The following is an 18,955-nucleotide window of genomic DNA, read 5'->3' on the forward strand; positions in this document are numbered from 1 at the left end:
TGTACCGGCTCCATTCATGCCCGATTCTTATTGCCCGTAAGGCCAGTCCTTAGATACACGCCAATGCGAAGGAATGCATGCATAGTAAGAGTAGTGAGACTTACGTCCGGCAGTTTCTTGATAAACGCATGGCAGTATGCTTGTTTTGCAGCGACGTATATTTCCTGGTCCGTACACGAGGGGTTACTCATCCTGGAACAAAATTTGACGGTTGAAAAAAGAAAGAAGGAAAACGCCTTATGCCCGCTACAGTCTGGTTCTTGTGGACAATTTGCTGGCGCTATCAATTTTCACTTGATAATTAACCATACATTAAACCAGCAAGTAAACTTACTGTACTTAATTCAAACATGTACAGGAAAATTTAAACACACTTTACAACTGATTCATATCCAAGGGCCTACCGGGAATTAAATGCTCTTGCTTATTCGAGCGATAGAGAAGCCGATAAAGATATGGCGATTTTATTTTTTCGCGATAGGCCTCTGTGCTCTCCTGCATTTCGCTCTTCGGCCTCGCAAGTTCCACTAAGTTCAAGGCGGTAATAATATGGCAAACCAATATTTGTCCCTCTTTCAATACAAAATTCTGGAATATCTAACCTTATATTCTCCATAATAGTACCCGCAAACAGCACCGGCTCCTGTCCCACCACAGCGATATGGTCCCTCAGGTGCCTCACGTTGATATTCCTGAGGTCATGGCCCGAAGCCGTGACGGACCCAGCATCGGGGTCGTACATCCGCTGGAGAAGCTGCAGCACCGTGGACTTCCCGCAGCCGCTGGAGCCGACGAGCGCTACGGTCTCGTTCGGGTTGATCTTTAGGTTGATCCCATTGAGGACCTGATGGTAAGTACAGGGGGTTTTTGAGGTTATTGGTGATGGTGGTAGGCACAGACAAGACATCCTCCAGACTGAGCATAGTAGCTACCCCCTCTGCCACAAATATACGGTAGTTTTACTCCATTTTCGAGTCAAAGTGTCTTTGTGTGACGCCCGTGTCTTTGAACGGACCAATCACGGCACGGGACTTGCTTACCGCGTCCCCCGCACCCCAGTAATTTTGGCAGCATCGATTTCATGAAATAATTGCTCTAAACTCCGTCTAGAGGATTCCTAGTCTATGGTGGTGGGGAATAACTGTATACATACATAGATAAAAGCAAAGAGAATTTAGACTAGAGGAAATCAAATCATTAAGGTTACTGCACTGCTATAGTTATTCATTTGTGTACAAATAACAACACTCCTAACTGTACATCGGTGGACTTTGTTACAAAAGGCATAAGGTCCACCGATGTACAGTTAACAGTGTGGGAGATGGTACAACAGTCAATCAGCTATCAAAATTGATTTTAAATATATAAACTAAAGCTACAACAATATTAGGTTAACTTAATATAACACTTTAACACGTCGAGGAGGGTAAATTTTCAGATTCTGTCAAATTACCCCATTTCACACACAAACGCAGCTCACGCACACTACCTCAATTTACTGGGACAGGTCAGTGACCCCTAATGTTTTTTTAAAGGTGCTGGGGGCCTAGCCAAAACGCATTTCGAAAAAAGATATCGCTAACGAATCGATAAAAAATGTATGGGAATGACAGGTACCGTAGATGAGTTTGTCGAAAAATATTAACGAATACAAAAATGTTAGCCAAGTTGCAATGTTGTAACGAAACGCAAAACTTTCGTTACTGGAATTCGATATCTGTCATACATTGCCTAGCCGAGTGACACTTTTGACATGCGAAATCGAATCGTTATCGCCTCCTAGGTGTCGATACGTAGCGAGAGCTATCCCCTTGCAGATAACTTATCGAAGCACAAGAAAATGCCGTATAATAGTGTTTGTAAATTAGAATTTGTAGTAAAAAGCATACTTTAACATTATTGTGGGCGGCGAACAACGCGGAAGTCTCGCTTAGACGCAGGCGCCGTCTGAAAAATCGCTTATTGAAACTGCTTAGGAAAGGACTGCCCTTAGCTGGTGGCTGGTGGCTTTATGCTACGGGGTCAGATCAAAGGATAGTGGGCCGTACGCAGCATTTCACCCAAAGGATCCAATGTGACCGAGGCGCTGAATATCTACCTATCTATATTGACAGTGTCATGGAAAAATGGATTATGCACCCACAAATGCAACACGACACAACGTCCCTACAAAGGTAAGAGTGAGCCAAAAACTTATCCCCACATACCTAATAAGTATATAAAATATGTAATTGATGCTAAAATAACTTCTTATGTGTTCCTGTTACGTCTTCAAATATAAACCGATGAACGGTGTAGATTAAATTTGGTACCCATATGCACACAGGCAAGCACTTGTTTCTCAATAGGAAAGTGAATTGAATGTGTAAAGGCAAAGGTATATAGGTAAAGGCTTTACAAATATAGATAAAGACTCGGGAACAAATGTTCTTCACACAAATAAATGCCCTTCCCGGGAAGCAAAACCATAACCTTCATAGGCAAGGTCACTAACGACTAGCAATATTGTAGTGTCATCCCATTTTCTTAAATTGATTTGAAAGAGACGAGACTACAGTGTTGTAACTTTTTGATTTCTAAAATTTCTTGTCGAACTGTACAGTAAGCTAAAGAAGACTTGTGTTGTGGGTACTTAGGGTACTTAGATAACTATATATAGATGGTCAAACCAATTTGTCACTCAGTAAGAACCAGGAAAACTATACTCATACTTTTGGGTGCTAGTACTAGTATATGACAAAGCTAGTATGATTCTCTCTGTCTTTGTTTGAAATGAGACAGTCCTTTGACAAACTATACTTAAATACATAGACAACACCCATGACTCAGGTACAAAATATCTGTGCTCATTACACAAACAAATTTCCTTACCGGGGATTCAAACTCAGGATTAATATCAGATTAACCGGCAGGGTCACTAGTCACTACCCACTAGGCCAGACCGGCTGTTGTTATGCATATAAATTATCAACCATATTAATGAAACTTTTTCATATTATCAAACATATTGTATATGACTTCTTTTGGCAGGCGCAGGTACAGTCAGCTGCAGAGAAATGGTACCACTCCTGCATACAAACTTCTATGTAGCGGTGGTACCTTTTCTCTGCAGCTGACTGTACCTACACACTATATAAAAATATATGTACTTACACAAAATATTTAGTTTTTTTTGTCATATGACTGGTAGAGAATAGATAAATATTATACCCAAATGTTACAGAGTTTTTTGAAAAACTAAGCATTCATTTTGTTTCAGGTGACTTGGATATTCATTGCAGCCTTGACATATTTATGGTGCTCCAAAGCCAGGGTCAAGGGAAGAAACTATGACACATGTACAACCACAAAAATATATTGAGTGTTGTTTTACTATTTTAAAACACTACATAATATATGTACAAACAAGAAAAGAATGCTTGGCTACTGATTTCATGCTGCCGGCAAAAAATACCTGCTGTATCTTACATTAATAGATTTCCAATAAAATAAATTAACTTTTTAACCCAATCATTGTTTCATTTATTTATGGTGGGTACCACCTTAACCTTTGGTATGCTTAGGAGCAGATCTGCTCCCATGTACTTACCTATATTCAACTTTTTTGACGACCGGTCTGACCTAGTGGGTAGTGACCCTGCCTGCTAAGCCGATGGTCCTGGGTTCGAATCCCAGTAAGGGCATTTATTTGTGTGGTGAACACTAATATTTGTTCCTGAGTCATGGGTGTTTTCTATGTATATAAGTATGTATTTATCTATATAAGTATGTGTCGTTGCCTAGCACCCATAGTACAAGCTTTGCTTAGTTTGGGGCTAGGTTGATCTGTGTAAGATGTCCCCAATATTTATTTATTTATTTTATTTTATTTAATTATGATTGATATATAAATTACAAATTGTTGACAGGAGCATACAAAAGGTTAAATATGAATAGCCAGTAGCTTAGCGGGTGAGATTCCCTTCCCAAATTTCCATTCAAAGCAAAGATGGTAGGTAATTAAAAAATAATATTAAGTAATAATATGATTTATTAGTTTTGGTTTCACAGGCAGCTTTTATCTTATCTAATGCATAACATCTATGTATTCAATGTTCGCTTGACTTTTGTTAATTTCGAAAATGTTTGAAGTCTATGAAGTAAATGAGTTCACTGAGGTTACACTGATTCGGGCAAACCTGTTCACAATTTCACTTCACGGTTTGAATCATTACTAACACTTAAAGTATTGTCTCTTCTGGTCAAGTAAGCCAGCAGTGCACGTCCTTAGCACTGGTAACTGCCATGAAGGCGTCATTGCAGCGGCAGCTTTGACTGTTCGTGCTAACTTGGCGAGGACTTCTCAGCGTGGAAGAAGAGCCCGCGGAGCCCGCTCTTGCCCGCTCTGGCTGCGCCGCCGCCTTGATTGGGGCTGCGGTGACGACGGCTGTCTGAAATTGTTAAACTTAGGTCAAAATTATATGCAATTAACAACGCACTCTTCAAATATTACACTATATAGAGTTATTTTATCACGAAATTGTAATTAACTAAGTTAAACAAATGCCAAAATATTTCATTTGCTTACCGATAAAACAATTATTTTCTCCAAAATTAGATTCGCTGTTCACTTGACACTCTTGACAGCTGACAGATGACGTTTCTTGACGGTTTTGAACGAGAACCACAGACTAAAATTATTTTTTATCGACTTGGCCCGTCGAATATGCGATAACTAAAAAGATTGCCTCTTGGCTAGGTTATTATAAACATTATCGACCAGTCGCTCGCGAACGTAGAGATCGAATCGATACGGAGCGAATGTAATTTGGCTACGGGCCCTGTTTCGAGTTTAGTGTTAACTACTGACCTTCTTTGAGGAATTTAAACTGTCAAAGCTTTCCTTTGTGAGAAGACAGAGAAAAAACACTTTTTATATATAGCTTTCCTTGTTTGTTCATGTCATGTCATAGGTATGTGACGTATTAGGTAATTAATTATTTTCGTTGTTGACTTTTGTATTAAGATAGGTACAAAACGGCGACGCTCTTAACTGTCCATCGGTAGACCTTATGCCTTTTGTAATAAGGTTTATGGACTGTCAGTTAACAGTGTGGTGGTGTGCGATGGTAGGTATGCGGTTTGTATACATAGACCAAATTAAACCTAGGAGTTTTATTATTAAAGATATAAGAAATCGTCTACTTTACCTACTCGAAAAAAGTGGACTCTATCTAAAATTATCCCTCCATTAGTTATAGGTCTTGTAACATTTTTTACAACTATAGACGCTTATTATATTTCACTTATAACTTAATTTTTAAAGCTCTGTTGATAATAAGGCTTTAAAAACATCTAATAAAATTCAGGTACTACACTTATACTTTTGTAAGTCAGTAAGTGATGCTTACTTAAAACTTATCGGGAAATCAAATAACTCATAACTACCTATATTAAAATATTTAAATTTACTAATTCATCTCATACGTTCAATAAGGCCCGGGACTGGGCCTTGTCACCCGCACCGACAGAGGGCCTTTTTAGTCCTACATAATATTAAAGAACTGTGTCCCGGATAGTATGGGTTCTGGTCCATGACGCGTCCTGAATTAACTTATACAGGGTGTAATTGTTAAGTGTGGCCAGGCTACAATTCCGTAAATATAACAGATATCAGAAAACTTCAAATTGATATCGAAAGTGCGTTACCTAATGAGTAAAATTACATTAATAACTTTTTTTAAATAAATGCAGAAATATCCCAAACATTAACTTCCAATCAAACCCTCCCATACATTTAGTACGACGACTCAACCCTCAAAGAACGTCGGTGTTGTAAGAGACAAAACTGCTTGAGATTCGTTATTTGCGATAATAAACTGTAATAAAATAATAAAACTACCGTTTATGGAATAATAAATCTAACACTTATTTTTTAAGGAAGTACATTTTTTGTTTACAGTAGTTTCTCGAAATGACGCCCTTCTTGTGCGATACATTGACGGGCCCCCTTAAATATTTCTAAATTAACTTTGCGGCGTGATTAAAAAATAAATGTTAGATTTATTATTTCATAAACGGTAGTTTTATTATTTTATTACAGTTTATTATCGCAAATAATGAATCTCAAGCAGATTTATCTCTTACAACACCAACGTTCTTTGAGGGGTGAGTCGTCGTACTAAATGTATGGGTGGGTTTGAAGTTAATGTTTGGGATATTTCTGCTTTTATTAAAAAAATATATTAATGTAATTTTACTCATTGGATAACGCACTTTCGATATCAATTTGAAATTTTCTGATATCTGTTATATTTACGGATTTATAGCCCGGCTACACTTAACGATTACACCCTGTATATCATTAGATAATTCATAGCCTATATCTATAGAATAAATCGTTCTTATGAGCGTATTTGGTGGGCATCCCTTATTAGTAAAAAAGCCTACTGCTTTATAATAGGGTGGCAATGGTGGCAGAAACCCATTTCATTTGTAAAATTGTAGGGATGAATGTATAGTTTATTGTAAATCCCAAATATATTAAATTACCCGCGGACAGAGCGACCGATTTTATTATTAGATAATTTTCACATGTATGAGCTCTGTTCTGTGTAAGTAATCCTAGAGCAGCTGTAAGCGCTGCGCGCCGTGTTTGACGGTCTAACGATCCGCCCTCGGCTGCAGCGCTGACAGCGATGTATTGTGCCCGCTTCCCGCAGGCGCAGAGAGCTAGATACGAACGTTGTTATCGAGGCTGTCATACTAAGTTGCTTTTTCCCGTTAAATTTGTGTTTTGTAATTATTATTTGGCTTTCGCTCTTTCTCCTTCTGTTTGTATAAAGATAGATAGATGTGTGTATTGTGTGTCGTAACGGACAATAAATCGGTGTGCGAAAACGAACGCTTGGTGCCTATTATTTGCTCCTGCATCTGCACCCGCTTACCACGCCTAGCACAACTCTACCTTCCACATCTACAAAATTATCACCTGTAATTTATCTGTAAAATATTAAAACATCGTATTCACACTTTTCAAATGCCAGATTCAGTTTTTTTTTTAAATGTTTGACTTTGGCCATAATTCAATTTGAATAGAAATCATCACCGCCACGCGCTACTAATTAATATTCAGAAAAAATATATGAGTGCCTATTTTTATTTTTTTGACATTTAGATTTTATTCTAGAAATTATAGACTAGTATTTTTTATACAATCTTTTTAATGTTTGACGATCCTTCTGTGAAATTCTTAGTGTTAAATTTGATATGTATAATAATCCAATTTTATTATGGAATAATATTAACATCAATAAATTGTTCTGATAGTTAGATTAAGATTAATTACGATTCATAAGAGCTTGTTGCTAGGCCTAGATTTTGCAATTTTTTATTTAGTACAAATCACCACACTGTGATTGTAAAGGCCAAAATTGTCCTAAAATTACATATCATTATCATTTATTGTGCAAAAATCAGTTTATTTGTATGAAGTAAAGTAAAGTAAAGTAAAGTAAAAATTTATTTGTGGAACACAGGTACAGTTAAGGTGTTATATATAAAATAATAAATAGAGCTCTGTGTTTTGCCTATTGGCGTACAAATATTAAACTTAAAATAATGGTGACTCATTACGAGTATGTTTACCATAAATTATTACATTCGTTATACCTATATACGATTATTTAAAAACTGAATTCCTCGTCCCTAAATTATACAAAAATGATATATAACTTGCCCTAGTTGCTAAAAGCATGAAGAAATATAGCATAGATTGGACTTCATAGATTGGAGCCGACCATTTCCCCTCTTCTCTTATTTTTGGTATACTAAGCCACTAGTATTGGGTTGCCTATAATTATTTTTCTTTGAATGTACTCGTAAACCTCTATCCGTTAGTATGCGATTCATTAATGGACGCACCATGGCCCAAATCGGGACACGGTTCTTTAACACGTAATGTTAATAATCAGTGAACATCTTTAATTACGCTCAAATGCTTAAGTTTCAGTACAGGTAAAAGTACATATGAGCTGTACTTTTAATGGTTAGTACAATCGGCATCAAATGGAGAGTGACGGCCAAAGTGACCAAATATAGCTATAGGATCTAAATGTGGACGAATAAGGTCAGGTGAAGCATATAAGGCCCACCTTTATTTTAACTGAAATAGTTATATTAATAATCAGGATATTATTACCAAATCAATGTTTCTTCATATATACCAAAATAGTTATAAAAATATTCCGGCGCTTTTGAAAAATACACGTTTTATAAAAAAACCATACCATGTTGGTTCGGAACCGGGCCTTGTTACTTGCACTGACAGTTGAACACTGACTTGAACATAAGTTCAAGAATAATAGAAAATATTACCGGGCCTTATTAGCTTTTATCATGAATTAATTTCATCTTCAATTTAAAATGGTCTATAGTAAAATACGGCCTACATGAGTCATGGAAAAACAAATTGTATTTTATTTAGAAAGTACTTATAATATATGTTGTTCATAATCTTCAGTAAGCTGACTTCTAGGAGTCTATCTATTATAATTAATGTAGATTGACAGTTTACTTAGCAAATTGTACTTTTATACCTTTGAAACAAGCATTTGAGCGTAATTAATGATGTTTACTGATTGTTAATCTTAAATATACCTATTATGTAGGGCACTTAAATTATTTTAGCGGACCGAGCGGATATGTATGTTTGTAGACCACTTTTTTATTTAAATAATTAAATTGTAATTCATTCAAAAAAAGGTTACTACAATTAGGGATATAGATACCTCACCTACCTTATTACAAAGCATTACAAAAATGTCCAAAGGCCAAAGCCACACTGATAAGACATAAGACCTCATAAATACCTATAAATAAACGTTCACTGAAAAAAACCCTAAGGCATTTCTGATAAGTAATTATTTTTCGTTACTGAGTTATCGTTTTGCACCGAATATCAATGAAATAAAAGCACGTTAATTTGATAGATACATTTATATAAAAATCGTCACATGGAACCAATATAGGTACTCGTAAACCAGACCACTGCGGTATTGGCTTTAAATATCGTTCTTTCAACTGATAATATAGCCACAAAAACTCGCTGAGACTGCAGGTCGAGTCTTGATTTCAATTTCTTTATGATATATCATTGAATTAACTTTCAAAGCACGTGATAGCTCTCAGAATAGCAACAAAACTGGTTGAAACTAAGAATTTTATTGCTGATATTATGTGAACAACATTGCTTCGTCTTCATAAATAAAATTTTAATAATTTATATTGTTTACGTTAAAATGTGAAGAAATTTGTTGATAAATTGTCTATCTAGTATATTGACATTATGTCATATATGTTTTTAAAATGACGTAATATGAATGCCAGCACAATGAAAATTTATTCCAATAAGATAAAACAAATCTTCAAACTTTTTTCATTTTTAGTGAATTAGGAAGAAACTAATTACACTGATTTGGTTGTGTTCGTATATTTTTTATATAATTTGTTATATTTTTAAAGTATTATGACTTATGAATAAAAACAAATCAAAATTTTAATGACTCTTGATCTCCGTGTGACATTATTCATTTACCCTATTTATTTTGAACACAGTTTTTCACTGGTATCATCATTCGTATACGGACATGAATTTATATCATAAATGAACTGTCAAAATGGGAGATTTTAAGTACGCGTCCGCTCCGGACGGCCCACAGCGGGCATCTGATTCAAAGGAGAATTTGACAGATATGGCGGATGTATGGAAATTTTACGAAAGTTTACGTTTACGATTGAGTTTCTCTGTTGTCTTTAAGAGGAAAAATAGGAAAAGCCTGATTCGTTGTAGTCCAGTTATCTGGCTTTCGAAATCACTCGATTTTATAGCTTGAGCATCGAAATTTTTATACAAATTTTACTAAACGCTGACACTCGTTCATCTCGTTTTAGGTACAACTTTGCATGAGTGTATTTATTATATTGTAAAAGATTTCAAATTTTCAAGGGTGATTCGTTGTAAACACACTCTTTGGGATAATAATGATATTTATTATAAAAAAAATTATCAAGAGATGTGGACGCTAGCCACTAAACGGTGACTGCCTTTTTCGCTGATTTTGCTCGATGCAGTCTTAAACTCTCGCGTTTTGTACACATATTTAATTATACACAAACGGGTCTACCAACGGGTCTATCGTGAGGAAACCTGCATACATCTGCGAAGGAAATTCAAAGGTGTATGTGAAGTCCCCAATCCGCATTGGGCTAGCGTGGGGACTATAGCCCAAGCCCTCTCGCGCATGAGAGGAGGCCTGTGCTCAGCAGTGGCTGTGGACGTATATAGGCTGAAATGATGATGATGATAATGGGGTCTACCAAAAACAAAATTTTAAAAACAAATTTTTTTATAAACTTATTTCGGGTAGTTTAGTGGTGTTTTATTAATATCTCCGTTGACATTTGTTGGGACGTCAGTCTTTCCGTGACCACAGCTGGTGCAACTCAGCTGAAACGCCGGAATTAAAGGTAAAAACAATGAAATTATATCGCGGTAGACCCGTATGTGTAATTAATAGGTTAACTTAATAACTTACACTGACGTCAGATCTTGCGGGGTACCTAAAATACACGTCTTTTAACTCCAAGTCCCCACCAAGCACAGGTTTCTCTCCTTCAGTCGAGAGACTGTCTATGGCCGGTTTTCTGTCCAGCACTTCGAAAATGGAGCCGGCAGACGAACGGGCGGTCGAGATAGCTTCCAGGTGGGGCGAGGTCAGACCCACGTTCTGAGCGCCTTGGAGGATGCTGAAGAATATCTAGAAGCAAAAAAATTTACATAATTAAAGTACATAAACGAACTTTTTCCGCACTAAATAAAGGTAAATATTCCAAAAACGAATGAGAAAGTTGCTTTTTATACATACACAATATAAATTTTGAGTTGTTTCTCCATTTTAACTGGTGAACGTTTTGAATGTTAATTATTTAATAGCGTTCATTTCGATTTGATTTGTAATTTGTAATGTTTTATAGTTAGTATTTTCCTCGCTCATTTTGATGAAAAATGTTGTGTTTCGAAAAACTGTGTGGAAAGGACCTACTTACTATCATCAAGACGGCAGGCGTGTACGTCGGCGTCGGTTCCAGCCTGCTCCCCAATATCAGCCACACGCCATACCAGAACGAGAGGGCGTACGTGGCGTATATGATCAGCCACATGACCCCGCTGCCGATGCCAGACCACATGCCCTTCTTCATTCCCGTTTTTTTGGCTGGGTCGAGGAGAACCTCATATCTGGAAAATGTATCTTTCTTGTGTTAAATTATTAAAATCTATATTAACGATTTAACTGATGCCGGACTAATAGCTGACATTACTTTATATGCCGATGACACCTGCCTTTTTTACTATGGCAATTCAATCGAGGATACCCTGATACAGGCACAATCGGACCTGGATACGTTGAGCATGTGGTTTGAAGCCAACTTACTCACTATTAATACTGGAAAAACTTCTTATATGGTTTTCTCAGCCAAAAATAAAAACATAAAAAGAAATATTTCCTTATCAATTAACGGCCAGGTTTTAAAGGAAAGTAAAGAGGAAAAATACTTAGGTCTCATACTAGATAGCGGCCTAACATGGCAATCACATATACAAAAAATAAAAACCAAAATTATTTCGCTAACAGGTGCTCTGCGACGAATGGCTGGTTGTGTCCCACGACGAATCCGTCAACAAGTGTATAATGCCCTTATTCAACCACACTTAGACTACCTTATAGAGATATGGGGAAGTGCAGCTAAGACCAACTTAGAAAAATTACAACGAACTCAAAACAAATTAATAAAAACATTATTCAATTATGATTATCTTACACCTACAACTAAAATATATAGCGATACTAAAATACTTACACTAAAACAAAACTATATTTATAAAACCTGTGTCTTAATTTATAAAATAATAAATAAAAAAGTACACTCACAAATAACATTCTTAACTAACAGCGAAAAAGGCCTACGGGACAGCCGTCGCTCAAACAATTTAGCCTTATCAAAAGCGCGAACAAGTCAGTTTGGTCAGAAAAATTTTACTCGGGAAGGACCGAAGCTCTACAATAGTCTACCAATAGAAATACGTAACTCAGCATCATTGAACATCTTTAAAAAAAAGCTTAAGTGTCATATTTGCGAGACTTTATCAATATAAGAATAGAATGTTATTTATTCCTTTATATTAGGTATTATTATATAATAACACGCCAGCTTGCAACCCCCTTTAGTAATCGGCTGCCGTATTTTATCGGCGCCCGCAACTCCAGAGGTGTCGCATGCGCGTTGCCAATATTTTAAATATAGTGACAATATGTTAATTATGCATGTATAATTTATTAATTTCTCATTTAAGCGAAGTTTTGTTATATCTTCTTGAGAAATAAAGATTCTTAAACCTGAAAACCGAAAGAATCATTGATAGCAGAAGAGGTGTAAATTCTAAAAAAGAATTGTAATCCACTATTCCACCCAGACTTCGACTTTCAAACCCCGGCTCGTTCCAATGAGTTTTTCGAAACTTATGTACGAAATATCATTTGATATTTACCAATTGCTTTTCGGTGAAGGAAAACATCGTAAGGAAACCGGACTAATCCCAATAAGGCCTAGTTTCCCCTAATTTCCATCAATAAGGTTAGGTTGGAAGGTCAGCAGATGGCAGTCGCTTTTGTAAAAACTAGTGCCTACGTCAATTCTTGGGATTAGTTGTCAAGCAGACCCCAGGCTCTCACGAACCGTGGCAAAATGCCGCGATAACGCGAGGAAGAAGGAAGTAGTTTGACCCTGGTTTACTCGCAAATGGTGCGTCAGGGCATCCAGAGTTATTTTACACTCAATTTTTGTGATCATTCAGAATGGCACGAGCCATATTTTCGGCGAATTTTGTTTTAGTGTGTCTATAATATTTGATGTTAGTGATGGGTATAAAGTAAACAACATGCCTTTTTATTTCCTTGGCTTCGCCCCCGAAAGCGACGACGGTCCGAATGGCCGAAAGCACCTCCTCGGCAATAACACCGGCCACACTGTAGGCTTTCAACTCTTGAGTCGTCAGGGACGATTGGACCTGCGGAAGTACATAGACATATTATAGCAAAAAATAGTTTGCCCTATTGTTTTATACCGCCATAGTAAGTTTATGGCCGGTGAAATTACAATTTGGAAAACTAAATGATTATGAAATTATCTGTGTCGGACCGTTTTGCTTTTTTGGCTGATATCAGTTTTGAATACCACGCCTCGCATTGCGGCATAGTCAATTAGGCCATTTTGGCCATTTTTGAAGGGCTCTAGCGCCTTAAAAAACAAAAATATCAAAAAAAGCAAAACGGTCCGACTCAGATATTGACAATATTAATCTGTGTTGAAAAACTCATTGCTCTAGCTTCAAAAACCACGGAGGAAAACGAGGAGTACGGTTGTATGGAGGGGGTTCCGTCTATTTGGCATAACTTCCGTGACCCGAAACGCATCTGGCATAACCTATTTCGCAGAAATGTATTTCGACGAATGTTAAATTTGCAGAAAGCTTCAGTTTGTATAATATGCAATAGGCCGAATGTTTGCAAGTCCAAATCTTAAATAGACTACTATTATTTTGGCCGACTTTTGATACGAATAATTTTATTTTGCGTTTGTTTAAATGTCCGAAATGTGATTTGCATAATCTGTTTAGCATAATAGGATTTAGGCGAATATTTACATCGCAGAAAACGTATTTCGATTCTTTCTATTTGGTATAACTTGTATGATCTAAAACGCATCTGTCATAAGCTACATTTAGCAGAATGGCACATAGCATTAGCGCCTGCGCTTTGCTACGCAAGGGCGAAGGGGCTGCTATGCCCGTAGCGCCGGAGCAGATGCGGAGCCCAATAAAAAAACTGTTGCTAGAAAAGTGGGTTAGGTTAGGTTAGAACTGCGACCCCACGGAAACAATCTATTGCCAGAAAAGTGGGTTAGGTTAGGTTAGAACTGCGACCCCACGAAAACAAACTGTTGCCAGAAAAGTGGGTTAGGTTACGTTAGAACTGCGACCCCACGAAAACAAACTGTTGCTAGAAAAGTGGGTTAGGTTAGGTTAGAACTGCGACCCCACGAAAATAAAATGTTGCCAAAAAAGTGGGTTAGGTTAGGTTAGAACTGCGACCCCACGAAACCAAACTGTTGCCAGAAAAGTGGGTTAGGTTAGGTTAGAACTGCGACCCCCAAGAAAACGAACTGTTGCCAGAAAAGTGGGTTAGGTTAAGTTAGAACTGCGACCCCATGAAAACAAACTGTTATTATTCGGCGAAATGAAATTATGAGAAATAATAGTTGCGAGTTGCGAAACATTCGGCGAATTAATTTCAGCCAAAAAAAATTGGGCCTACAACATATATGATTCTCGCAAGTATGCAAAACATTTCTATGCCATAAGATTTTATGCTTGTAGTACATTATGCTTAATGGCGAATTATGCTAAAATAATTTATTACAAATAAAATTATGCGAAATTAAACAGATACCAGGTCTCGATTCGGACATTAAAATTATGCCAAAAGACACTTCGATCAATAAAAGTTATGCGTAGAGCACGTATGCGCAACAATCCAGTACCAAGTGAGTTTATGCTAACAGTATATTATGCCTAAAGTTATAATGCACAATAGAATTATTACAAAAAAAAATATGCCAAAGATAGGGGAACCGTATGGAGGAATGACCACTCGTGTTGGCTCTTAATGCATTTGCCCTTGTTTAAAACACGTAACAATTCAATTGAAAACTACAATTTGGCGTTATCACCCTCTTTAAGATTTTACAGTAAGGTATACGATCAGTTACATACATATGTCGCAGTAAGATAGATATAGCCGTTATATAGTTATAACCCTAGGGATATAATTATATGACGTAACATAGTTATACCAAAGCGATTCATTACTATCTTACTAGGTATATAACTATAATACGGCTTTAGTTTAGTGATATAGTTATATTACTGGATTAAGTTTAGTGAAATAATTGTAAGTATAGGAGTGCAGCGGTGTGGCGGAGGAATAGTTATATCCCTAGGGATATAGTTATATGCCGTATTATAATCATATTCCTAGTAAGATAACTATAATACGTTTCTGGTTTAGTAATATAGTTATATTACTGGAATATGTTCAGTATTATAGTTGTAGCAGTGTAGTGTGGGGGTGCGGTGGAGTCGGCGGAGGGGCTTCCCCGCACGTCGCTCGCTAGTCGCTGCCACAAGCAGTCAGCTGGCATCAAAGAGTATAATAAGTATGTATAGGAAAAGAGAGCCAACTCGCGAGTAAATGTCAAAAAACGTCTACACCAACGCCACAAGCGGATTTTTGTTCAACTAACCTTTACGTATGTGTGCGTGCACAGTGCACACATGCATACAAATAAAAACTATACCATAGGATTTACCGCGAAAAACGAAAATTGAAATGTCGTTATTTGCCTCTCAATCGCTATTTCATGTAAGTGCATATTATGTGCGCGCGAAATAGCGATTAAGAGGCAAATAACGACATTTCAATTTTCGTTTTTCGCGGTAAATCCTATGGTATAGTTTTGAAGCTTCTGTAAAGTGAACTACAATGAGATTAATCCATTTTTTCAGCTAATTGCAAGAAAATCAGGTGAAAAAATTAATACCACTTATATAGTTCACTGTACAGCCAAGGAAAAATGTGCAATATATAATTCAAAGTCAAACGTAAACTCAAAGACGTTTATTTTACTCATATTAGGTACACATAACATTACATAAAAATTTTTTTGCTTAAACTGTCTCTCAGTGTCGTTTTCTAATAGATAAATTTAAATCTTGAGAGCTCATTCCAATCAATCGTGAAAATGAAAGAAAACATTATTTTCAAGAGATTGGTTAGTATACACATAAATCAGGCGATATCAAAGGATTCTATTACAGAACAAGTCGCAACATTTTTTTAATCTCAGATGTATATGGTATTATTATTTGTAGTCAACTATGTAACTTACTTCAGGAACATAGTTTTTAGGCGGCTAAACTTAAAACTTCTCTATCATAAAGTTGCTCATTTCACAACATTATTTTCAGAAAATCATATCTCTGTAACTATACAACTTAGGAGGTTGATCTTTTATGTTATCGATAGCTTATTTATTGTAGATTACTGGGGTATGCATAACTCCATAACCGCCATAAGGTACCTTTGACCATGGGACGTCACATATGGAGCTTATAAAAGGGCACAGTATTTCAGTTACATATACAGGTAGCTGTTGTCATAAAGCTCCAAAGTAATCAGTCAACGGCCTAGTCAATATACGAAATACACATGCGAATTCTCGCACCGTCTAAATTACAAAGCAAAAACATAACTTATTTTGTCAAAGATCTGTGAGGAATATGCCGTGGCCCATGGATTGATGTACAACACCAAGAAGAGCGAACTACTCGTTTTCAAGGTAGGCAAAAAGGAGTATACGTCAGTTCCTGCTGTTTATTTATGTGGTGTTCCTCTAAATAGAGTTTCACAGTTCAAGTACCTAGGCACTAGGTTACCGAAGACCTCCAGGATGATGCTGACATAGAAAGGGAGCGCAGGGCATTGTCAGTAAGGTGCAACATGCTGTCGTGTAGGTTTGCACGGTGTGACAGGGATGTCCAAAAGACCCTTTTTAAGGCTTTTTGCCAGTCCTTTTACGCGTGCAGACCCTCAATGCCCTGCGTGTCCAATACAATAATGGTTTCCGCATGCTGATGGGACTGCCACGTTACTGTAGCGCCTCGGGGATGTTTGCGGAGGAGTGGACGCGTTCATTGCGATAGACGCACTGCCTCACTCATGCGAGTCCGTGACAGTTCTAACAGTCTGCTTCAACTCATTCCTGGAAATCTGCTGGTACACTCTGGAGGCACTGGAATGACCTACAAATGGGATCTAGAGGCAATAAAATCCGAGACGACAAGTAGAAACCACAATATTTACTAACAACTAAACATTTTGTAAAGACAGACTGTTGAGGAAATGCACGTGATTTGGAAATAATCTACTTCATTTCCCATGCTCTGCAAGAGGGTTATTGCTGTTGTATGAAGTGAAGCGATATACTTAATTAGTTACAATTGTATTATTTTAATATACTATTTCTTAGTTTTATGCGTATTATAATAGATTTGAGCGTTTTTCTTTAATGGATCATCGTCCTCTCTGTACGTTACTTTTCCCGACAAGATCCTATTAATAGAGCGGCACCAACTAAATATTAAGACATTAATCGTCGTAGACGTGAAGAATTGTTTTAAAGATTCTCTGTGCTCCTCACAGTTAGAGGGAAAGGAAATAAATGAATCCGTCAAAAACATTATATTTTCTTTTAGATTTTTTTTTGTTAAATTTGTTTTTAAATAAGTAACTGTTGCGTCTTGAATTTCTCGAAAACTATTATAGAGTGCATCGGAAGGATAGCAAAGCCATCGCTTTTTAGAATACTCCCTAGCCTGCATCAGTGTATCCTCTCCCTTGTCATCTTTCGCGAGCAAAGTGTCTCTGCATACTTCACATGTTTTTACAAATTTTTTTAAACATTTAGTCAGGACCCAGCCACAAACATATCGCGCCTGCGTAGAGGAATAGGCGTTATTTGTTGTTGTACTAACTAATGTTTCAACTAGGTTTTCACCTATTTCAAGTTGTGTATTTTTTGGCGACTTATCTGTTACCTTTTTCTCATTTAAAAAAAAATCTAAACTTTGTAAATAAGAATTGAAGTCTTCCTCACAATTTGCATTAATAGACTGATGCGAACTAAAATTATTTAAAAGTAGCGATTTAAATGCACCTTCAAATGAAGTACAGGTTGGTGAGTTGTTTCTTGCCCCCAAACTCCTGATATTTCCAAAAAAATTTTCAACCGGGTCCTGATTAAAATTTCGTGTTAACATGCAGTCCAAAGAATATTTTTGATTTAATAATTTCCAAATCGCCTGCATTCCCTCTATAGTTTTTATAATATTTTTAGTTGTTGGTATTGTCGTCTCTACTAATCGGATTTTGTTGCCGTGTTTCTTTTTTGCTATAAATTTTGAGTTTTTGAAGAATAATATTGCTTTTCTCCATAATTTATGATGATCCGTGTTTTTTTTTACTGCTCCTCGGAATTTTTTTCCATTGGGCTCATGGAAAGTGCCAGCGTTTAAACTATCAAATAGTTGGTCAAATAAAAGCACTGGAGTAATCAGTTGCCGACACTCCTCGGCCAAGAGTTCTCTGGCAATCAAATGATCTGCGGTAGTTGCCACGCTGTGGCTGAATATTTGTGCTGCCATTTTGACTCTCATTTTTTTTATCTTCATCGGATTTACATGTTCCTCTGTCAGTTTGTGAAGGCTCCTGAAAATCAATAAAATCATTGTTAATGACCGTTTTTAGGGTTCCGTATTACTAAGACTTCGCTGTCCGTCCGTCTGTCACCAGGTGTATGTATCTCACGAACCGTGATAGCTAGACAGTTGAAATTTTCACAGATGATGTATTTCTGTTGCCGCTATAACAACAAATACTAAAAACAGAATAGAATAAAGATTTAAATGGGGCTCCCATACAACAAACGTCATTTTTGACCAAAGTTAAGCAACGTCGGGAGTGGTCAGTACTTGGATGGGTGACCGTTTTTTTTTTGCTTTTTTTTTGTTTTTTTTTTGCATTATGGTACGGAACCCTTCGTGCGCGAGTCCGACTCGCACTTGCCCGGTTTTTTTAGGCTAGAATAATACATTCTTTATTAGGGTTCCGTACCCGAAGGGTTGAAACGGGACCCTGCTATTACTAAGACTCCTCTGTCCGTTTTTTTGTCTGTCTGTCACCAGGCTGTATCTTATGAACCGTGATAGCTAGACAGTTGAAATTATCACAGATGATGTATT

The 18,955-nt window shown here is 36.9% G+C and overlaps 1 protein-coding gene across 1 annotated transcript in view; it reads right to left on the reverse strand.

The window, feature by feature from the left end:
• The window catches only part of LOC134670938 (multidrug resistance protein homolog 49-like), a 73,097-nt gene that overhangs the window by 17,907 nt on the left and 36,235 nt on the right, over positions 1–18,955 (reverse strand). Inside the window, exons 8-12 of the mRNA XM_063528772.1 lie at positions 12,981–13,105; positions 11,086–11,275; positions 10,575–10,796; positions 603–844; positions 105–192 (exon numbers count right to left, since the gene is read on the reverse strand). Of these exons, the coding sequence (XP_063384842.1) occupies positions 105–192; positions 603–844; positions 10,575–10,796; positions 11,086–11,275; positions 12,981–13,105 (867 nt within the window). The remainder of the gene's footprint in view (positions 1–104; positions 193–602; positions 845–10,574; positions 10,797–11,085; positions 11,276–12,980; positions 13,106–18,955) is intronic.

The sequence above is a fragment of the Cydia fagiglandana genome, chromosome 14 (genome assembly GCF_963556715.1).
Source record: "Cydia fagiglandana chromosome 14, ilCydFagi1.1, whole genome shotgun sequence".
Taxonomy (NCBI): Eukaryota; Metazoa; Arthropoda; class Insecta; order Lepidoptera; family Tortricidae; genus Cydia; species Cydia fagiglandana.